The sequence below is a fragment of the Hirundo rustica genome, chromosome 1 (genome assembly GCF_015227805.2).
Source record: "Hirundo rustica isolate bHirRus1 chromosome 1, bHirRus1.pri.v3, whole genome shotgun sequence".
NCBI classification, from domain to species: Eukaryota; Metazoa; Chordata; class Aves; order Passeriformes; family Hirundinidae; genus Hirundo; species Hirundo rustica.
In genome coordinates, this window is record NC_053450.1 from 62,678,021 (window position 1) to 62,701,556 (window position 23,536).

A 23,536-nucleotide genomic window follows, 5' to 3' on the forward strand; every position below is an offset into this window, starting at 1 on the left:
CCCGTGAAGCTAGGTGGCTGACACAATTTGAGCACATCTATACTATGTAATACCCTGTATCGTGACTCCATTTCTCAAGGCCAGTGACCATGCAAGTAAAACTAGAATACTATGGCAGTACTTATTTTTTCTTGATTTGACTTTAATTTCTTACGCAGGAAAGGTAATAAATATATATATATTAAAAAAAATATATATTAAAAAAAAAGTAACAGATGGAGTTCACTATTTGCTACATTCTCAGCTTTCTTCCCTGAAAAGCAAAGGTATTCAAGCATATTCAGGTCAAGACATTCAGCCTGGCCATTGCTCAGTTGCAAATTCTGTTTTCCATGACAGTCATTTCAGGACACCACATATGGTAGTATTAAATACATCCCGACGTCAGAGACTTAATTTGAGCATGATTCCTGATCAGGAATTGGCTTCACAGGCAACGGCAACAGCCCAGGAATGGGTGACAGTGACACGATGTCTGATACCCAGCTCTCCTGCAGCTCAGGTGGAATCCACTTGGTGAAGCGTCCAGAGGGTAATCCTTATGGGGAGTGGCTGAGGGAGCTGGGGTTGTTTAGCCTGTAGAAAAGGAGGCTCAGGGGGGAACTTAATGGCCCCTATAACTCCCTGAAAAGAGGCTGTACCCGGGTAGGGGTCGCTTTCTTCTCCCAGGCACCCAGCGACAGGGATGAGGACACAGCCTTAAGCGGCTCCAGGGGACATTTAGGTTGGACATTAGGAGGAATTTCTTCACAGAAACCAGCAAACAGAAAAGTTTTAAACTTTTTAAACCCCCGAGGTCTCAGCAAAACCTGCAATAAAAAACACTTCCACCTCCCACAGAAAATCTCCGCACCAGCCCGCGCCGCTCCGCCCGGTGGCGCCCGCGCCGCGGCCCGCTCAGGCCCCGCCCCGCGCGGGGTCGTTGCCACGGGAGCCGCGCGGGGTCGCGCACGCGGCGGCGGCGAAGATGGCGGCGCCCGTGTCGCTCTGTCACATCGCCTGCTGCGCCAACCGGGCGGGCGGCGGCGCCGTGGCATGGGGCCGCGGCGGCCTCCTCGCCTTCGGCAGCTGCCACGACGTCATCCTCTACGACCCGGCGGTGAGCTGATGCGCTCTGGGGTGGGGCCGGGCGCGGGGCCCGGAGCGGGAGCGGGACCGGTCCCTCACTCTCGGTGCTGTCTGTCTGTCTGTCCCGCAGGTGAGGCGGGCGATCGCCGCCCTCCGCGGCCATGCCGGCAGGGTGAACTGCGTGCGCTGGGTTCGCCGGCGGGACCGCGGTGAGTAGCGCGGCCTTGCAGCCCCCGGCCCGTCGGGGGTGCGGTGTCGCGGTGGGGCCGGGGCCCCTCGGGCCGCGGTTGCTGCTGCCCCTGCAGGCACAGGAGGTGGAGGAGGCTCAGCGACGGCGGGGCTGCGCTGTACACTCAAGGAAATAGGGGACTGTGATGCTTCCTGGTAGGGATTTTCACAGAACGAGTTAGTTTGGAAAATACCTCTGAGGGCATCGAGTTCAACCTATAACCCAGCACCACCGTGTCAACCAGACCATGGCACTGAGTGCCACGTCCTGTCTTTCCTTGAATACCTACGGGGACAGCGACTCCACCACCTCCCCAGGCAGTCCATTCCAATGTCAAATCACACTTGCTGTGAAGACATTTTCCCTTATGTCCAACCTAAACCTCCCCTGGCACAGCTTAAGATTGTGTTCTCTCATCCTGTCCCTTACTACCTGGGAGAGGAGACCGACCCCCACCTGGCTACACCCTCCTTTCAGGTGGTTGTAGAGAACGATCGGGTCTGCCCTGAGCCTCCTTTTCTCCAGGCTAGACATGCCCAGCTCCCTCAGCCACTCCTCATAAGACGCGTGCTCCAGACCCTTGTCGGCTCTATTGCCCGTCTCTGAACCTGCTCCAGCACATCAGTGCCCTTCCTGAATTGAGGGGCTCAGAACTAGATGCGGTACTCGAGGTGTGGCCTCATTTTAACAGATGGGTCTACAGGAATGCAACCTGCCAAGCCCAGGTGAGCTGCCTGGTGGGTGAGGGGATCTCTGCTCCCGGCCCCACAGCCAAGGGCACCCCAAGAAGATGTTTGTCTGGGGCTGTGGCAGCTCACACGGGTCAATGGCTTGTGCTGCCTTTTCTGCTACCAGTCTGTTTAGTAAGGTTTGGAGTTCTGCATGTTTTGGCTTTGTGAACTGATTTGCGAGGCATTTGCAGCAATCTCTGATATAAAGCTCTGAAGTTGCGTAGAGGTTATGGGCTCGAAAAAAAGAATCTTTAGAGATAGACAGAAATGTTTGAGACACTTATGAGGCTTTTTCTGGATAGTAATTTCAGGATTTAACATTGCTTAGTGCAGGCTTTTTATAGGCATATATTCCTGTCCTTAGGCGTTTCTGGAAACTCACTGAAAAAGAGAAATGCAACTGTTGATTAGACTGTTAATGCGATGTGCTGCTTCCTTTTTTTGAGAAGTACTGAGGTGCGAACATTGGTTTTTAATAGTGATATAAACTGCCATCTTTTCAACGGGGTGCACTAAACCATGTTCTTCTTAAAAATGATTAAGGGAAGTTATTTTCAGGGAACTTGGGAATTAAATTTTCTTGTGAAGCTCTGAATTCTGTTTGTTTAGGTTTCTCTTGCTTTATTTTCCTGTCTTCTAAAAAGACCAAACAAAACCCCAAAAGATTAATTTACACCATTGGATTTTTGCGAGTGTTTTGGAAAGGTGTTTTTTACCACTTTCAAACAGAACTTTAAATAGTCCTGTGAGTTTTCTCTTTATGTTTTCTTAGGGAATATCTTTGCTCATAACCTGTTTTGCACAGGGCAACTCCTATTAACCATACTTTATTTTGGTGGAAGCTTTGGTTTCCAGTGATACTTTGTGAGTAGTAACTAGTAAACAGCTTATGTTGCTATTACAAAGTTAAGTATACACTGAACTAACTAAAACATATTTTTTAGCTTCTGAAACAGAGTTAATTTCTGGTGGATCTGATAAACAACTCATTCTTTGGGAATTGAAAGATACAGTAACATGGAATAATCAGGTAAGCAGGAATAACCTCTTTTCAGATCTCCCTCTGCACTAGTTTCTCACATACCACAAATCATCTGTTTTGTCTGTATTTCTGGTTCATACTATTTGTTTCACTTTGACTGTTTGTTTTTTTTTTTTTTTTTAATCGAACCCAGTGTGTATATCCTTGAAATTGTTGGTACTCTGTCTTGCTATGTTTTACTATAAATAAAACTTTCTTCTTTTCTGTGGTTCATCTTTTTCAAATCAGCATTGGTAAAGAAATTAACTAACCTGTCAGTCATTGAGTGGATTTGTTTAGGTGTCTGAAAGAGCCTGTTTGTCTGTTCTTGACTCATCAGCTTTCTGATTTCACATGGCAGTTTTCCTTAAACCACCTTAAAACCTTCAAATCATGAGGCCCATTCTGAGCTGGCATTTTCTGTACTCTTCTTCCTTGTTTCCTTATATCCATTTCTATTAATTTGTGGTCAATCTGTGTGAGAGTGTGGGGTTTGTTTATAGATAGTCTTACCAGGATTATATACAAGTTGGTGTAGATGTTTAACAAAAATGAAAATAAAAAAATCTGTGCAGCAATTAGCTTTTGTCAGAGAAATCTACACATGCTAATTTATTATTTGTACTGTAAAATGTAAGGCAAAAGATTCAGTGTTGTGTGAAAGAGCCTTCAGAATGACCTGAACTTTGAATTAAAAAAACCACTTTATTATCCAGCTTTTAAAATCTTGCTTATTAGGCACTGAGTTGTGAATGGCTGTGTAGGTAACCCATTTCATGATCTGTCTCAAAGTGGGTTATTAGACTTGGCATTTTAAAATGCATGAGAATGCATCATGGGGGGAAATGAACCTACTTTGATGGGGGAGAGCTTTCAGAAATAAGTTATTTCTGATCCTTACCCATTGTAACTGTTCATGCATTTATTTAAGTTACAGACTTTTTTTATAAACCTTTTCTGCTGATTTGGTGCACAGCCATATGGCAATTGGTTAAATGTGCATATTTTATTGGCAGTTCTAGACCAGTGTAAATTCTTAAAAACAAAGTTCTGTATTGAACCAATCAGAAGTGCTTACTGGGGCCTACCAGGCTGTATTTTGGAAAGAGATGTCAAGTCTGTCTATGATAACATTTGGATATATGCTGGATGACTTGTGGTTGCAAAATTAAAAGCTTCTCATTTTGATCTTTGTGTTTATGGGGAACAGATTGCAAATTGAATCACCTGTACTGATCTAAATTTAGTGGTTTTGTTTTTCATGTTGGCATTTTGAAGGAGTAAAAAGCTGTTTTGGTTTGTGAGAACACGCTAAACATTGCTGCTAGAGCTGCTGTTGCTGCTGCTTGTTCCGTTGTGTCCTCTGCTCTGTCTCCTTCACTAAGGTTCTCCAGACTTTTGTGGGATGTTCCTTAGGGTGAGGGACAAGAGAAGGAGTAAATGGAAGGAAAACTGCTCTTCCTAGCTTCTGTACTGTTTCCAGCTTCCCCCAAGGAAGGTTAAGGTTTGTATAGTGTACAGAGGAACATTTAATTCTGTTCAGCTTTGAGCAAAATCTTACCAAGTTAATATTCATTGCTGCTGTATCCGTTCTCTGGATATCCTGGAATGTGCTTTAGCTTAAGCACAGCTTGGCAGGCACTGTCATTGCAGGTATAGAACTCATTTTCAGTATTGTGGTTCTTTCTAAAATGGCTCTTAAAATTCTCCCATGTAAGTTACTGGAATTTAAGACTCTGTAAAATTTTCTCATGTGTTCAGCTTGTGAAAAGCATTCCTCTCCAAGGCCACACCGAAGCTGTTTTTGCTGTGGATGCTGTCTACCAGTCAGAAGAACCTGATTTAAGTCTGCTAATAGCTTCTGCAGCCTCTGACTCTACTGTGAGAATCTGGTCTCGGCATGGTTCAGAAGGTAACATTTTTTTAATGTTAGGGATAACATACTGGCTAAATAAGAATGATGAATGCTTATCCATTAGGTATTAAATACTAACATATTGCAATGCAACTACATTGATTTCTCTTCAGACTTTAGTACATCAAATCACTGTATCACTCTTCAAAAGCCGTGGGTCAGATTTGTTTTGCAGAATGATTTATCTTTATATTTCATCAGGGGTGCAGGACCTGAATTTGCTTTTTTTTTAAATACGTATTCAAATTATGATAATCTGAACCAGTGTTTTGTTCTGTAATGTGGAGGCAGACTAGCTGTATGCATGGGTGAAGTAAAATTACATAGTAGAATGATGAATGCTGGCATTGTAAAGGTGAGGTTTAACTAGTCACTTGTTTATTCCTATTGGCTTGAGTCCAGTAAAGTTTGGGATAATGGGATCTTGACCTTCTGTTGAACTAGGCCCTTGCATGGAAGTACGGGAACACAGCATTCTAAAATACGCAAGAAATAAACTGGGTAGATAATCGAGATTTAAGGTGTTATTTGCTGGTTGAGTTACAGTAACTGCATCTCGTTAGCTACCTTCTTCCTTCTCTGGTGTGTTTGAAGATTTCAAGTTGCCTTGCCTACATGAGAGAGGTGGGAGTTGCCAATCTGCAGTCCCATGTTCCAGAAGGCATTTTTGGTGCTCCCAAAGAACCCTGTTAAGTCCTCTGTCTTTTCCATTTTGTCTTGCTGGTGTGGGTTACAGTGCTAGAGGGACTAATTCTTCCACTGTAGAGAGTTTTTTTTTTCCTGCTATCCTCTTGTTTATTTTGATCTGGATGGCTTACTAGTTTAACCATTTCCAGGATCCTTAGGGATGTTTGCAGGTTTTTCTTCATCTCTCTAGCTGCTGTTGTAGCAAATGGATTCACTTTTATCTTCCTGTGTTGCGAATGTTGTTGCCACAGGATATATTTTGTAATTTATTGCTTCTGGTTTATTTATTTATTGTGTTTTATTGCTTCTGGTGTGTTACCACACTGAAGTGGTACGGATTTAATATGTAGTGTTATCTTCTAACTCAAATAACTGGATGAATTTTTAGGGCCACTCATAAGATGATATTATTGTTTAGGCTTCTGGAAAAAAAGTAGATTTTTTTCAGCTCCTTAAAATAAAAATGAATGGGAAATTTTAGAGATATAATATAGAAGGAAATGACAGCGTAAGTGTAATAGTTACAGTGAATGAGATAGACCCTGTCTGTTCCTGTTTTTCAGCTAAATGCATTGAAATTCTGCAGTTTGGAAATGGATTTGTTATGGATGTCTGCTTATCCTTCTTGCCTGGCAGTGATGGTAAGTAAAGCTGCGCATCTTGAATATCAATGCAGGAAGAAAAATCTGAGAAATCCCCCAAACAGATTTTCATTTATCTGACTGCAGACCTGTGTGCCCCAGTTTTTGTTTTCTGTGAAATCTGCTTAAGCTGATTCTTGTATCTAAAGATTTTCTCTGAACTCTTAGTAATTAAAAACAGACTGATTACAGTGTCTTCAAAATAGCGCTCAGAGTTGTTGAGTTGAACTCTTGAGATGGAAGGCTTTAAAATGGGGTAACAATGCTGTAAATGAATGGGATAGGATGATGCTGTTAGTTCCACCTCCTCCTCCTGGTGCTGCTGCATATGTTTGTTCTTGTTGTTTGAATTGAAGGGCAAGATTCAGAAAAAATCTGAAGGCCTGCATCGAAAACCGTAGGTTCCCAAGGAATGTTTATCACCTGTTCAGTCTTAAATGTGAAAAAATTGAGATGCTGAACTACTTTAACCTGACTGTTCAGTATGGTTTATGTAGGTTTCTATTAACAGAAATGTTAGATTTTGTAGGCTGCCACAGACACAATTGTTTTGTGCAAATAGGTAGAAGCTTTTTTAATAAAGAAGATGTATGCTCAAGCCAGATACATGTGTTAAATTAAGTTTGTATTTAAGTATCATTAGAGTCTTTCACCTGGATGGAGGCCTGCCAGGCTCCCAGCTGAAAAACTGCTAAATTTTCTTACTGTATCTGGAATTTTCAGCTCTTTGCTGCATGTGTTCCACACTGATATGTTGTTTTGATTATATGCCTACAAACATACTTTATTCTTTGGCTTTGATAATTCTGGGAGCTGTGAAAGCTCTGTCAAGACGTGTTGTCCCGTTTGGAAATGCCAGGGTCTGTTTTTCAGAGCATGTCTGGTACCAAAAGCAGCATCTGCACCACTAAAGAACATTTACATCTCTCTCTCTTTTCCTGTAAATACACTAACGTGTGCTTGTTGAGATGAAGTTAAAAGGCTCGAGGGCAAATTAAAATCATTACTGCAAATGTGAATATTCTTTAGAAGTGAAGTACCCACAGTGTCTATGAGTAAACATTCATATTGCAAACCAATAGATTATATCTTCATTTATGTTGCTGTACAGGTTAGAAATTGTCACTGTAACACTCTAGAGTAGTGCATCTGTTCAATGTTGAAATCATGCTGTATATAAGAGAAGTAACCATACATTCTGAAAACACCATAAATTAAAATTATCATATTAATTCTTGAAATTAAATGTTTCTGAAACTCAAACTGCATGAAGTGTTTGAAGCTTCTTTGAATGGTGGAATAGCAAGGAATTTGTTTTCCAGAGTCCCCAAAACCATTGTTGCTTAAAGTTACATTGGGAGCAGGGCAATGCTTTATTATGAATTCTTCCCATCCCAATTCAGATTAGGTATCCAAAGCAGTACAGTGCTCCTAAGCTGAAAAAGAGTTCTTTATTTTTCTCAAGAACTGAAATTAGTTTAAATTTGCATAATTTCTATTTGCAAAAAAAATTATTACATTTTGTATGGAATTAAAGAAAAAATTCTAGACATTTGCTTTTTTTGTTCCACTTCCAGTATGAATGAACTCTGCTGCTAAAATTGCCAAGAAATAGTTTAGATTTTGAACTGTAAATGTATAGAAATGTTTCCTGTAGAAGTCTGTAAAAGGGCTTTTAATAAAGCAGAGTCAGTGTTTTCTCCCTAAACCTGACATAGTAGTCCATATTGCTGAGGAGTATGTTAATTCTGAAATTTAAATAAAGTAGCTTAAAATATATTATTAAATATATCATTGCTGATCATTTGTCAGAAACATTAATCTCTAATGGCAATTTGGAATTTTAATGACCTTCAGGGAAAAATGATCTATGATAAATTTAGAAGTTGCTCAGAAATCTTTATGAAGGCTAAGTTGTCAGCTGCACAGAGATTCAAAGAAGCTTTTCTCTTGAGAACAATCTGCATTTCTTAAGTCAGGAACTAAATACAGAATTATGTTTCTGAAAATCATAAGCTACTTTTCCTGAAGTATTTACAGTAACCTCTAATTTCACCAAGAAATTTGAAGCTTGCATTGAAAATTGATTCATATGCAATGGATGCTTTAACTTTCAGAAGATGTTCTTGATGCCTAGGATTATAACTGATTGTCCTTGAAAACAAGTTATTTAAAAAAAAATGACCCACTTTTATCAAGAATTCAAGTAGGGAAAACAGATAGAAAACTGCTTATAAAAATCTGACTGGCCATTTGCAGCTAGAATGCAGCTTAAACACTTTTCTGGCAGCCTGTTCATTAAGGAGATTCTGTACATCTGCTGTTTAGCCTTGAAGGAGAGCTTTGTGCAGTTTTGGTTGCTTGCTTGCTTTTTGCCTTGCAGTGTCTGCACAGTGTCTGCTTCTAAAATGCTGGCAATAGGATTTACTATTTTACAAGTCTTGATCAGCTATTTGGCTTATAATCTGATTTTTCCTTCCACCTAGAAAATTGTCATGATGTAGTTTGGCCTCTGACAGCAAATAATTGTCTCAGAACTGAATTGCCACAGGTGAAAAAAAAAGAGAAAGTGAATTTTGAAAAGCCCTGCTTATCCACCTTACTTTTCTTTTTTCCTCTGCAGGAATTTTATCTTACTCAGATCTGAATTCTTATACCCCAAAGCATTTATTTGAAAAACTGTACACTAGTTCATTTTTGCCAGATATATATTTCTTGATAGAACTTTTTGACTGAAAGTATTTGCATTTGTCTACAACAGCAGCTAAATCATAATTCACTCTTTGGCTTTCTTAGTTAAAGTTTCATTCCATTGAGTAAATATGTAGTTACAATAATGGCCCATAAAATATGTTTCTTAGGAAAGGATGATATTGTCTTCAAGAACATCCATTGTATTGTATTTTGTGGAAGAAAATGTCACTCCTGTCCAATTTCTGTGGACCTGATCATTCAAAGCAGCTCATCACTTTCAATCCAAAGCAGGTTTCTTTTAGGCCTGTTAAAGAGAGGAGATGGAGGTGAATTGTGACTTAGAGATTGGAGAGAAGAAGCAAGTGATGGAATTGTAAGAATGTGGAATGTGACTGAGAAGTGTAAGAGGAGCCATGGATAACTAGGCACAGATTTGGTACAAGTAGAAAGAAGAAATTAGTATGGAGAATAAACATATTATGAATATTCAAGTTGATTTTTGATCTATCCATAATAAGGAGAAAATTATCTATACAAAGGGATGTCATGGAGGCTTTTTTGTTAAAAGAAGTAGTTGATTTTAGTGACATTTAATATCTTGTTTTCTATCCAGATTTGAGAAATGCAGTTGTCTAGCCCTTAAAACTTACATCTTCACAGTTTTATACTAAATTTATTTGCTTTTACTGTTACAGTCCCTAGCAGTAGCACTTCCTCCTTATGATTTAAAAAAGAGTGGAGTAAACATTAACTATTTTTCCTCATTGTCTTCTGTTGGAGAGAGAAGCTAATATACTGCCTAACTTCTCTTTTTTTTAAACTCAGACATAACTTTTTCTGGTTTGATTCAATAGGCTTATAGGGCTTGTGCGCTTTTTAGGTTAGCCAGTGGAAGTCAACCACTTGAGTAGTCTTGAGTGAAAAATGTTTCATTGCTTTCATGTTCTTGGGGACAGGTAGTGGTGATCTGTCTTCCATTTTTGGTCTTTTTATTGGCTGTATGATAATTATGCTAACTCCATCTAAACCTATCTTAGTTGATTTAGGAACTTGAATTGCCTTAGTTCTGAGTAGTTTTGTTTTGTTCCTTCCTTCTTCTGTATTTAGAGCAAATGCCTGTTGATACCAATAAAACATAATTAATTAAAAATTCTTAGCACCTTAAATACTTTGAGCTGTTATTTGCATGTCAAAATAACTTTTGAGTTCTGTGTTCTTAAGATACTAGTTTATTAGGCAGCTAATGTAGAAAACATTAAAAAATGGTATCACACTTGCCTGTCTGTTAGTATTGTTATATTTTGTTATAGTTCTGTATAGAATTTTACATTATTTATATTTTTTCATATCCTAGAGTATTAGATCTTATTAAAAAATGAAGACCTTCTTTTCCTTTCTAGTACCAATACTGGCTTGTGGTGGTGATGACTGCAAAATAAGTTTGTTTATACAGCAGAACGGTCAGGTAATTAATATTTTTGTCTCTTGCTCAGAGCATTACTGAGTTCTTCTGCTTCTTTTGAAATGTGCTATTGATGTTTTCCAAGTTCCTCAGTAAGTCCTTTCTGTCTCTACATAGCCATTGCATACAACAACTTTTTTCAAATAGTAATCCATTTTTCTAGGTAATGATGGAATGCACATACAGAATACTGAAGTTGTCAGTGCCTGAAAGTGTTAGTTTTTCTTGATTTCCCCCCCCCCCCCCCCCCCGTGTGAAGATAGCCTGTTTCTATTCCCACTGATACAAAATACTGTCCTTCTTATATTAAGTATCCAGGCACTGAGTTGTTCATATGGAAATGATGTTACTTTCATTCTATAAATTCTTACAATAAAACTGTTATGACTTCTATCTGAGGAATTTTATGTGTGTTGCTAAGTATGCCCTTTATGCTTGACTGCTTTTGAACATCAAAAAAAATATTTTTAGGAGTATCTGATTCTATAAAAGCACATATTTTTCATGTGTTATTTGGAAGCTGGCAATTTTTAGTTTTTCATACAGATAAATATTCCTTTTGAGCAGTAGAAAAACATAATGTCCTCTCTTCCATCTGTTCATAAGTTTTGTTGGATTCTAAAGTATGTGTTGTGTTGAATGTTGGACTGTTTTCCAAAACAGAATTCAGCATCACTTCTTTCTTTCTCTCACTCCCTTAAAAAAAACCCTCCTAACCACAAAAGCTCTCCTGATGCACCAGTGAAGATACCATTTAGAACCCACCTTTGAAACTGGCATAAGTAGAACCACTTCATCTGCTTAGACACACGCCCTTTAGGGATTAAAGTATAGTTTAGTTGCTCTTTTTCTTTTTTTTTTTTTTTTTTTTTTTTTTGAGAGAGAGAGGGAGATAAAAGCTACTCTAGAGATAGTTTTGCCAGTTTGTGCTGCCATGTACAGTAATAACATTTTTTTGGTTGCTCTTGTCCATGAAATGAGTACTTCATCCTCTTCTTCTATGTTTAATGATTTCTCGACCACTCAGTAGAAAGGAAGGGTGCTTTTTTGTTGTTTTCTTTTTTTCATGTGGAGCTTGTGAGTTAAGTCAGTTTAACGAATTCTCTGGGAATTAGCAATGGCAGAATGCCACTACTGATTCTCAATGTGTTAAAGAAAGACATTTATCTCAGGGACTGTGCAGTTGGCTTTTCTCATTCAGAGTTTGAAACTTTTTTTCTTGTATGATTCAGGTTAACAAATTATATACAGTTTGTCTGCCAAAAATGTTCAGAGATACATAACTTATTTTGCCCATTGTTGGCCAAACTTTCCAGTATAACAGTAGTCTGCTATTTTAAAAGGCAGTCAGTCTGTGGAGGGTAAAGGAAGGTAACTTGAATAAACAAGTTCCCCCTTAAGCTTCATAAACAAGTTTGTGCTGTCTTTTTTTGGAGGTACAAAACTTTATTTATACAAGGGGCGAGCAATTTTGTTTTGCATATGTTATTTTTCGCACTTTCAATTTCAGAAAGTATTTTTACCAGCTGTTGTGGCAGACTTGGTGTTCAGAATATCTCTTAAATGAAGTAGAACTTGTTGGTGTCTATCTTAACTTTCCTGAAAATCTCTTAGCTAAGTGGACTGTGCAGGCCTCAATGAGAAGAGCCTGTGTTATGCTTTACAACTGTTAAAAGAATTAAAACATCCTTGCAAGCCTTCTGACATGAATTCCTGCCTAGCTGCTAAACCTCATTCACCAGGTTTTCTCAGATGTACTGACACCTTTTTTATGGCTTCTTAGTAGTATTAAAGGTATTTGAAGGAAGTGTTACTGTAGCTGTGCTATTTTTTCCTGGAACTTGGCATAGGAGTGTGATCAGAATCTTAACTCCTGTGTTGTTCCCTTACCGGTAAGGGCTTATAGCTCTATCCAGTTAATTCAGTGACTCTTGTAAAGCACTTCCTTTAGTTAACATCCTCAAAAAGGTTGTTATGAATGTGTGAATCCAGAGATAGAACATGCATTCATAACAGGGCATTCTAATGAAACTTAAAGGGCACTGTTAGACTCTGAGGGACAATGAGGCATCTTTACTTAGATAATTCAAGCTACCTTTTGGTAAACTCATTAATTTTACAGTCAAAATGTATTTATTCATTAAAAACTGGTTGGTTTTTAAAACTGAGTGGACACACTTTACATCCTTTGAGACTCCCTACTCATAGATCCCTTACTGTGTTAAATAGTAGAGAGGAAATGAACTCTTTGCTTTTCTGACTCGTTGGAAGGGTATTGATTTATAAAAGTATCCAGGGAAAAATCTCTCAGAAACCATAATGTGTCTTCCTGCTTGAGATACAACATCTGCAGATGTTGCCTGTGGAGGGCAAGTAAGTAAACCAGCAGATTAAATTAGAGTTTTAAACCAAAATATGCTTTGTATTTCTGAGAAGATGGTGCACTGTATGTTTTGGGTTCCACACAAATAGTTTGGTGTAGTTGAGATGTGGGATAGGGGGATGAATCACAGATGATTCATGCTCTTTGTAATCTGTTGATATTAACAGCTGTGTAGAGGAGGGGTATTGCATCTAGTGTTTGCTGGAGAAAAAATGAGAAGACTTGGAACACTACTGCCAAATTTACCAAACTGCTACTAGCCTGGTCCTGAAAGAGTTGTACTCAAAGTGTGGGCAGGATTAGTTGTGTAGAGTGTGCTGGGCATGTCCACAGCTTCATTAGTTGTGCTACCTACAGAACAGCTTTATTCTTTGCTTAAAATGAAAGAGATTAGATAGCTGCTAAGCAACAGTGTTCAGAGATTAGGTAAGAGGCATGGGAAAGCCTGTGAAGTAGAGTCAGACCAGGAGGTTTTGTTAGATTTAAGTGTTGGTACTGTAACTTCTTACGTATCCCATGAGGACCAAGTGGAAACTGAAATAGAGGAAATATAAGACTATAAAAAAAAAATCTGTAAAAAAGAGAAAATGACAGCTCAAAATAGGTATATATAGCCTAGACAATAATAGAAACTTTGAATCACCTAAAAATAACGATCATGTGCATCTGCACAAACCTTTATATTGATTCAAGTTTGGAACTGAATACGTGTTAAGAAACTGAATATAGGATGGCAAGAGACAAAAAAGGGCAAGAAAATACTAAAAATCTTAGCATAGCAGCATACACTACTCCTTGTTCAGTTTCAGTTGAGAGTTTTTATTTTTATGGGAAACAGTGTCTTGAAAACTTTGAATCATAGAATCTTAGAATATCTCAAGTTTAAGGAGACCCATAAGGATTGCTGGGTCCAACTCCTTGCTCCTTACAGACCACCTGAAACTAAATCATATAACTGCGAATGTTGTGTTCCTCATGCTTCATGGCATCATCCTTCTGTGTATGGTAATAGCCCTTGTGTTCGCCTCTGTTTTCCAGCCACTGTACTGACACTGCTCAGATGGGTGCAGAGTGGAGGATGATGTTATAGGGATGGGAAAGGCAGCAACATGAGTTTGTCATTTAAGGGGTTTACAGAGATTTGAGGGTATCTCTCCTCAACAGTGAAGCCTCATGCACGAACTGGTGCTGGTGTTGTTACTGTGAGTGAGTATGAGGTGATTAAATTCAGCAGCCTCTACCTTAAATCATGTGAATAGTTCAATGGGACTATACACTGTAAGCATATACAAATAAAAATTAGTACAGGCTTCTAGCTGACTGGTTAAGTATGCTTGTTCTGCAGTACAAAAGAACTGCGTGCTTGACTTAAAGCTGAGTAGTGCCTAAACAACTGTTTGGGAAATGACTTAGAAATCTGGGGTGGTATTAATAATTTCAAAGTAATTAGTTTTACTCTTTAAAGGGAAAACAAATGGCTGCTTTTCTTAATAGATCTCTTTGATGTAAGATGAGGAGGGTAATAAAAAAAAAAAACAAACTCACACCACAACACCTTGAAAAGGGAAAATGATTAGATGTGTGTTTAGATTAACATTAGGGTCTAGTTTCAGGAGATACACACACTGTTTAGCATAAAAGGAATCATAAAAGAGAACGATGTTACCAACAGTTCAACCTGAACTAATCTTTCAGTTAGAAATAAATTTGCCAACTAACCTTGATGACTAAAATGCAGAGCATTTTATCAAAGATCACATAAATGAATAAATAAATGTGTTTTATCTATTATCTGAAGTATCAATTGCTAAAGATTTTTTTTAATGTATTGCCAGAAGCATATCATCTTCAGAAAAATCTTTACGTTGCTGTTTCATCTCACTTCCTGGATGTTCCTTTCTGCCTTTCCACATAACCTTTTGGGTGTTTAACATAAACATCTGTCTGGAATGCCCCATCTGGAAGTTCCAGTGGTACCAGAAGTGACCAGCTAAATGAGGCTTGGGAGGCTGTGAGAACACATTCTTGAGACGTAAACTTTCTCATTTGGAAGTATCTGAGATCAGCTTGGTCTGATCACATATCCTGTTCTGGTCATGTATCTCATCTATAGATAGTTCTGTAATTTTAGGGATGTTTTACAAAGGCATATAAGTATATGGGAGGAGAAGGGACAATGGCTTCAAACTGAGAGAGTGTAGGTTTAGAGTAGATATTAGGAAGAAATTCTTTACTGTGAGAGTGGTGAGGCACTGGGGCAAGTTGCCCAGAGAAGCTGTGGATGCCCCATCCCTGGAGTGGGTTGAGGCCAGGTTGGATGAGGCTTTGAGCAGCCTGGTCTAGTGGAAAGTGTCCCTGCTCATGGCTGAGAGGGTGGATCTAGATGATCTTTAATGTCCTTTCCAAACTAAACCACTTTATAATTGTGACTGCAGATGTATGATGAGGTGAGACAGAGTAATACTGTTTGATGGAAAGGTGGTTTTGGAGAATATCAGGAATGTTGGATCAAAGAGAGAACACAAGTTTCTGAGTATGGATTTTTTCATAAGCATACAAATTTTTCCTTTTTTTTTTTTTTTTTTCCCCCTATCACAGCTTGGAAGAGAGACCTCAGCTGCAGATAGCAGAGGCTGTCATTTAGTCATAGCTCTAAGTAGGCCTAGGTAAGGGATTTAGTAGAATACAATGCCAGAAATAACGTGATAAGTTATTCATACTAAACTACACTGCTGTTTTAACTGTAACAGTTACTTCTGACTTTTTAATTCAACTTGGAATAAAAAAATGTCATGGAAGTAGGACTGTTTCTGGGCAAAGAAAAGCAGAAATGAGTTAAATGCTAAGTAAGGAGTAAATAGTTGTACTTGAATCAAAATAAAACAGTAATGTTACATATGTTATAAATGAAAATAAATTACTAGTGAAAGTTCTTAAAAAGGAATCTGGACTGTGTTTGCATTCTGGTGTTCCTGAGCCCATGTTCATGCTGAATTTTCCATCAGCAGTTCTTAATGTTCTTCCTTAGAAATTTTGTCAATAAACTTAAGAAACGTAAAGAATATTTTCATTACCATAACTGATTCTTATTAATCATATTCTATTATAAATTTATTTTTGAAATAATTTTAAAGCATTTGCTCTTCTTTTTATGCTTGATTTTACCTGTATTCGTTTTCTTCATTGTCTGCAGTAACATCCACTTCACACAAATTCAAGAAATTACTTGTCACATCAAACCTGCATTATTATTCTTTGTGTACCACGGTAAACCTGAAAAATTTTTAAAAAATTTCAAATGTATCATAGAAAGGCTGTAGCCTCTTGAAAGTGTGCACCTTAAATTCATATCCTTTCTTGCTCATAAATGGGAAATGCTGTAATGTTACATGTGCTTATCTAGTGGTGGCAAAACCAAAAAGGCTTTGAATCTGTGTGTAAATTACAATCCATAGTAGTGGCTTATTCTTTTCCCTGTTTCAAAAAACAGAAGCTATAAATACAAAAGACTTGAAAAAATAAAGTGTATTACTGATATGTGGATGGTAATTAGGTGCATTTCTGTGATGTAACAGGAGTTTTTATTCAGTTTCAGAAAACCTTAATACTCCCTGGCCATGAAGATTGGATAAGAGGCGTTGAGTGGGCAGTCTGTGGTGAGTATGGAAGATGAATAAAATGGAATAGTCCTTTAGTGGCAGTACAAGTGTTTTACCCCTCCAGCAGATGACCTTGATGCACTGCAGCACCTAAGCTCTTGTGGTTGTGATGTTTGCTTTCCTTAGATAGTGGAAATTAATATTGAAAATCAAGATTAAACTTTGTATCCTTTTAAAATATTTTTCTTGCTTGTTTCAGGGATGTTTACCTGACCGGTACTTAAATGCAGACAAATTGGGGTTTTAGCAACTTGTCCTTTTCAATATACAAATGTCTGTATCTGAGTGAGGAAGTGTTGGCTGCTTTTTTTAAAGTAAAGAGAGTAGGGGGAAATAGTATGTTTATCTTCTCTTTTTCTGCTTTTCCCCCCACCCCTTTTTTTCTTTTTTCTTTTTTTTTTTTAATTGGGAAATTAAGAGGAAAATCTTTTCAGACATTAACTAATCAAATAGTTATTGCAATTGCACCACAAAAAAAAAAAAAAAAAAAGCTACAAACCTGGAGAAAGAAAAGGAAAGATTTTGACAAGTATTGAGACTGATAGAATTCCAAAAGTAAAGGCCATAGATAGTAGGGAGGTATATGTATAACATGTACAATGCTTACCATATCTTCCACGTCTTACATGCAGGGACATGTTCATAGTGCATTATAAAATAGAGAATTTGAGTGGGAGAATGAATTGATATTGAAATAAAACAGTGGATTTTTTAATGATACTGTGTACAATAGGAAAAATTGGGATAATGTTGTTAGGTGCACGTGTGGAAGGGTGATAGATTAGTCATGGCAGTGGTTGCAATGAAAATGTGGCTCTATTTTTTTTTTTTTTTTTTTTTTCTTTTTCTGAAAACAAATAGGTGAAGACCTTTTCTTAGCAAGCTGTGCTCAGGACTGTTTGATAAGAATTTGGAAATTATGTACAAAATCAAAACAAATTCCAGAAACTGAAGATGATTCCATAAAACTGAAAGAGAATGTTTTTACTGTTAAAGGTAGGTAACAGCTGTAAAATTCTCTGGCACTTTTCACTTGTGTGTCTTTTCATGGTTCCAGGGAAGCTTACAAGGTGGTTACCAAGTAGCTTGGTTTGTTTCGTGTTGACTGCATTATTTTTCGCTGTTAAAAAAGCAGAATTACTGTTTTAAAGCCAAAAGTTAATGATGTATTACAAGAAGTGGTAAGGCAATGAGAGAGCTTAATACCAACATGGGTTGTTATTGTTATGCATATTCCAAATTCCATTTGTAGGACACTTATTTGTCTGTGGGAGGGAAGCTGTTGTGTAGTTCTTCAGTTTAATTACCTTTTATTTTCTTTTTGAATTCAATGAATTAAGAGGTGCTACTATTACTTAAAGATTAGAAACATACAGATAAGCATGTGCAGGCTTACTTTATGGTCATTTAACAAGCTGTTTAAGCACAGTAACATCAGATGCTTGCATTGCTGATTGTAGGGTACATTGTAGGGTAAATCATTTGGCAACCGAGTTAATATAGTGAAGTGTGTATGATGTTATGTGTAAAAAGTGCTCATGATACTTCCTGCAAATCCTGATTCATTGTTTCAAGTATCTTAATGCTTGTGTTTTCAGTCATTTAGAGATGCAGATATGCATAGGAGTATGTGTAGTGCCAATTTGGAGCATTTATTTCAACACTACTTGAGAGTTTTCTGGGAATTCTGAGAGACCCCTCTTGAGGCAGTACACTGACCTGTGATCATGAATCTCGTACTCAGGGCTTGTGCCAAAGTAGGATTTCAAGGAGCTGTTCAGTGTCTAGAAGCTTTTGAGATATTGGTAGATGTAGAAAGCAGTTGATTATTTTCAGTAAAGGTATCAGAAATGACCTGGTCTTTCTTGGCTTTTAGAAAGAAATATGCTTTTTTCTGATTTGTGGTAGATGCTGATACATCATATGCAGTTTCTTTGGAGTCAGTGTTGGCTGGTCATGAAAACTGGGTGTATGCAGTTCACTGGCAACCTTCAATTTCCAAAGGTAAAAAGATTTCAAACATTTACCAGCAATGTTAAGTGTCTTCTACTTAGAGTACAGTCACATCTCTTTGTATTGTGTTTGCATGTTCACTTGTTCCTGTAGATAATGGCAGTCTTTAAGTACTGCAAATAATGTTTTATGAGTAAACAGATATTGCATTGTACTCACATTTTCTTTAAGGAATGGAATTAAGTGAAAGAGCTGTACAGACTTTATTGTAATTGATTTGTTGGTTATGATGTACAAATTAGTTTAATTAATCAGTATGAATTAGTAGCTCTAATAGGTTACCTTTATACATGTATTTGAAATGTCTGTTCTTCAGAAGGTAAACATTACCTCAAGAGATCTCCTTTCTCTTTAGTGGTGTAGATTTCTGGAGTATCAGTTTTCTTGAGCATTTAAGGCATTAGCGCAGACTCCCATTGCAACAGTGTTATTTATAGTTTCATTTTGCATTTTACCCTAGTATTTATCTTTCTTTTGAAATCCTTAAATTCTGACAACCTTGTTTGCAGGACTGATTTGCTGTTATGTGTCTACTTGGCATATAAGGGGAGATTTTTGATTTGACATTGAACAATCAGAACACCCTTGAATAGTTGTACTGGCAAAGGTGTCTTTCTGATGTGTTTTAGAGTTACTGATGGCGGGTGACTTCAGCAGTACAAAGGACAGTTTTGCTGGTATATATGCAACACTTGAACAGCAGAGTGCCATTAGAATGTCAGAATACATGTAATGAAAGACACCGGACTTGCTTTTAAAATATCAGTTTAGTTATCTGGTCCTTAAACTTTTCTCATTTTTTCTAAATTAGACACCAGTAAAAGATTTAGCCTTTTAGGACAAGGTTTGGGCACAATGTAGGCTTGTCAGCCTTGCACTGCAATCTGAAAACTGTCCTGTTAGACTATGAAGTTTTCTGGGTGCTTCTGCATATGTGAAGCTGCTTGTGTTCTGTGGCCTGCCCAATGCTGGGTTCCCCAAAATAGGTTTTCATTAGAGGCAAACTGATCTGAGAGACATATTCTCAATGCAGAAGGTAAGGTGGGAAGTCTTTTGCTGACATATCACCTCATGAGATGCCTGCCAGTATCTATACTATCAAGAAGGGTTCTCAGTGGTTTTCCTACAGGCTTCACTACTGGTGATGAACCAGCTCCCTCTTTCCCATTCTGTGCTGGGCTTTTTTCTGGAGTGTTTCGCTGCATTCTGGGGAGCAGTCCTGAGTTACTGAATGTACTACGGGGTGCTAGAGTCTGCTGAAGTCGGCAGCAAACCTAACAATTTGGGAAAAAAACCCCAAACAGTCAATACCAGGCAATTATTTTAAACTGTCAATCTCTCAGTAAAAACTTACTTAAGGAATGGAACCATTAACTGCTGTGCATTCTCTTTGTGAAACTCTAGCTTTTCCTCCAAATTGTATTTAATAAGTTCAGAGTGAGAAAACTGTGGAATATGGTTGTTCTCATGTATGTGTTTTACTTTTTCTTGGGTGATTATGGCTGAGAATACAATATCTCCTAAAGAATGCCTGGCAACAATGTAGAGCCTGTAAATTTGGCATATTAAGAACTGCATGTCTCTGATGCCAAACAATTTTTGTAATGTGTTTGTATTTCAGTATCACCTAATTTCTTTAGCAAGTATGCTCCTAGGTTGTAGGGTAATAATTTTCCTTGTACTGTAGATGGCAGCATGCAACAACCAATGAGGATATTATCTGCATCAATGGACAAAACTGTGATCATCTGGGAACCTGATAAAGAATCTGGAGTCTGGCTAGAACAGGCAAGTGTCAGTCTTACTCAAAATATGTACTGTGTTCAGGTTGTGTTTCCAGCAGCATGTGTGTACTGTAGGGAACAAAAACTCTCTAAAATTCTGTCAGAGAAAGGCAAAGTGTTTTCTTGCAAAAATACTCATTCCAATGCTCTGTTGCGAGTAAAACTGTATTTTTAAAAAGGGGATATAATATGATTTTTATTGTTTGTTTGTTTTCTTATTACTATACTAGGGAGTTTATTAGGGGGAGTTTTGCTCAACTGTCAATCACAGTGTACAAGGCAGGGGCTCCATAGCAACACATGCTACATACCCATGATAAGAGGAGAAGAAACGCTCTTGAACTATTTGCAGTTCATCCTTGTGGGAATGTGACCTAAGCAGTTACCACGCAGTGACAGGAAATTCACAAGCCTGGCTTTACCCACAGTAACTTGATCGTTGGCTGTGTCGTTAGGTTTTTCTTCCATTTGAGCTGAATACTCGTGTCACTCATGTAGTATTCTGAAAGCTTTTGGATGTGGATCATCCTAAACAAGCAAGTAGTACAACAAGATTCTCTAGTGCTTTGATTGATGTCTTTTCAGCTGACCTGCTTTTCCAAATTGCAGTAGTTCAGTTGAACTTGTTTGTGTTGGGTTATGCCAGCCATTGTTTGAGATCTTTCCTGTCACAAAGAAAGTTCCAATCATCTCTTGGGTGAAAAATCTAGAATTACAATAGGGTATTTCATTTTTCCTCTGTTTCATTAAAAAGTTCTGAAGCCTTTGTACTTTAAGTAGAAATTAGTTCGTAAAAGGGCAATCACATAGAGATGCCATTGGATGTCCCTAGGTGTAACACATAGTCATGGCTAAATTCACGAGCCATCTAAAAATGGGTTGTGCAGTAAAGCTTGTTGCAAGTTGTGATTCTTTAATTTAACGTTCTACAAGTGTGCAGCTTCAAGTTCAGATCAGGCATTTTAACAGCAAAAATCCATTTTGTATCAAGAGAGGGAAGCCTGCAGGGAGGAGGAAGGGCACAAGGGGAACATTCCAGTTTCTCTCTTTCATCATGATATAATGAACAAGATGTCTTCAGAAATTCATTCCCCTGCTCAGAGGTGAGACTAGAATTCTGCCTCTAGCATGGAAGCATCAAAGTCACTTCAGTATGAATGGTATTTTTTTTGAATGAGTGCTAATAAAATGGAACTACTAGTGCAGTGCCATTTAAAATGGGACACTCGTTCATTTCTTCATTTCATTTTGTTCTTAAAAGAGGCTATATAAGAATGGGGGAGTTGAAAACTTGAAATAAATTGTTGTCTTATATCTTGAATAAAACTTGAAAAGTGTGACTATTAATCTTTTAATAAAAGTAAAAAAGTGGAATGGCAATAGAGCAACTCTAAGGCGTGTCCATATGAATGTATACATACATGAGAGGTTGTAAGAGGAGCACAAAACAGAGGCCAGAATACGCCACAGAAGGAGTGTGAATCAAATTGCAGGTGTTCATGGGGAAACTGGGAAGTGAAAATATGCTATGGAATCTTGCAAATTAAGTAGGAAAAAAACGGTGGAACCACTTGGGAGCTACTGTTTCTTTGGATCATTTTTCTGTATTGTGCAACAGAGCAATAGCCAGGCAACAGCGATAAGGAGCTGTTGCATCCAACAAGCTGGACTGAAACACAGAACATTTGGGTTTCCATCTCATCTAATGTAGTGTTTTCTTTCCCTTGGGGGATCCTATCTTGAGATGTCTGTGAAGGGAGGCTCCATTCAATTGGCATGCCGCTTTAGTTCCCATGACATTTCAGAGCTTAACTTTGCAATTAAAATGTTCTTCGAATTTGTTAGTGTGTGTAATGTGAACTCTTGTCTATAGGTAGTTTTTCATCTCATGAAGTAAGAATGATTTTTTTAGGAATGGAAGGCCATTTTCATGGGTATTTCACTTCTGTTCATTCATTTAGGTACGAGTAGGTGAAGTGGGTGGCAATACTCTTGGATTTTTTGACTGCCAGTTTAGTCCAGATGGTTTGATGATCATTGCTCATGCTTTTCATGGAGCACTACACCTTTGGAAACAGGCTACAGTTAATAAGGTACGTTGGTTTTTTTGTTAGTAGTATTACTGAAAAGAATTGTGCTTTTAAGTCATTTGAGGTAAGTTTCTGTTATTAATAGAAAAGTGTGGCAGTACAATTTAAAATTAGTGATTGAAATAGTCCTTTTCTGAATAGAGTCTCACTCCTGCACAGAAGGGAGGTTGAAATCCTCCAGGCTCTAAACCCTGTTTCTTACCTGTGAGGATCATTAAATCAGTTGAATATACCAAACTCCTTTGTAGTTGTGCTTTGTTCACAGCTGAACAAATAACACAAGCTTCTTTCAGATGGGAGCAATACATCAGTATTTGTGTCTCTTCAGCCTCTCTTAAATTCTAATAATTTGCTGTTTGCAAATGTCTTTTTCTTACTTGCTTAATAAGCACATTGATACTTCTACTTTGCTTAGAATGTGCCAGTCAGTCAAATGAAAATCTCCTTACTTTGTGGAACTCTTTTAATAGAAAGAATGGACTCCAGAAGTTGTGATTTCAGGACATTTTAACAGTGTAGAGGATGTACAGTGGGACCCAGAAGGAGAGTTTATCATCAGTGTGGGCTCAGATCAAACTACAAGGCTCTTTGCTCCCTGGAAAAGGAAGGAAGAGACAGAGGTATGATCTTGAAAGATTTTGTGAGTGTGGTTAAGGGGGCTTGGTCAGTCCTGTGTTTGGAACGAGTTGTCTGAATATAACTCAAACCTTAAAAGCTCTGCAAGCAATCATCTGTTTAAAACTGCTTGGTTTGGTAATTGAGTGTGTGCTGTTTTCACTTTAAAACTGTTAGTGGCAGAGTTTTCGCAGTCACGCAGTATGATTGCAGTTCAATCCTGAGTCCATGTCCAGATTACCTTCAGTTAGTGTTCTCCCTAGAGAGTCTTGGAAAACAGGCTCTGCAGTAATTCAGAAGGAGGAACACATGACTGGTACTAATAACCACCTATTGCAGTGTTTAACAGTTGGCTATACTGCTGCAGGTAATCATAAAGAAACTCAACTTTGCTTGTGCTTTTTTACGTGAATGTAATCTAAGCAAAGTTCTCAGTGTATTTTTTTACATTAATTAGTTAAAGGTTCTGTTTTACTAGAATGATTATCTGAACTACATGAGTGCAGCTGGTACCTGTCCTATTTTAACCCCCAGCCAGCAGCCA

General features: G+C 38.1%; 1 protein-coding gene across 2 annotated transcripts in view; it reads left to right on the top strand.

Moving 5' to 3' along the window:
* The first annotated feature begins 967 nt into the window (after window positions 1–967).
* ELP2 (elongator acetyltransferase complex subunit 2) overlaps window positions 968–23,536 on the top strand; it is a 39,538-nt gene continuing 16,969 nt past the window's right edge. Inside the window, exons 1-12 of one of the 2 annotated variants that reach the window (XM_040074516.2) lie at window positions 968–1,099; window positions 1,199–1,277; window positions 2,973–3,058; window positions 4,811–4,961; window positions 6,215–6,292; window positions 10,387–10,451; window positions 16,421–16,487; window positions 17,352–17,486; window positions 18,399–18,494; window positions 20,191–20,291; window positions 22,249–22,380; window positions 22,848–22,997. In XM_040074516.2, the coding sequence (XP_039930450.1) occupies window positions 968–1,099; window positions 1,199–1,277; window positions 2,973–3,058; window positions 4,811–4,961; window positions 6,215–6,292; window positions 10,387–10,451; window positions 16,421–16,487; window positions 17,352–17,486; window positions 18,399–18,494; window positions 20,191–20,291; window positions 22,249–22,380; window positions 22,848–22,997 (1,272 nt within the window). Of the gene's footprint in view, window positions 1,100–1,198; window positions 1,278–1,894; window positions 2,023–2,972; window positions 3,059–4,810; window positions 4,962–6,214; window positions 6,293–10,386; window positions 10,452–16,420; window positions 16,488–17,351; window positions 17,487–18,398; window positions 18,495–20,190; window positions 20,292–22,248; window positions 22,381–22,847; window positions 22,998–23,536 lie in introns of those variants that run through there. The other variant, XM_040074523.2, reaches the window with a different exon arrangement.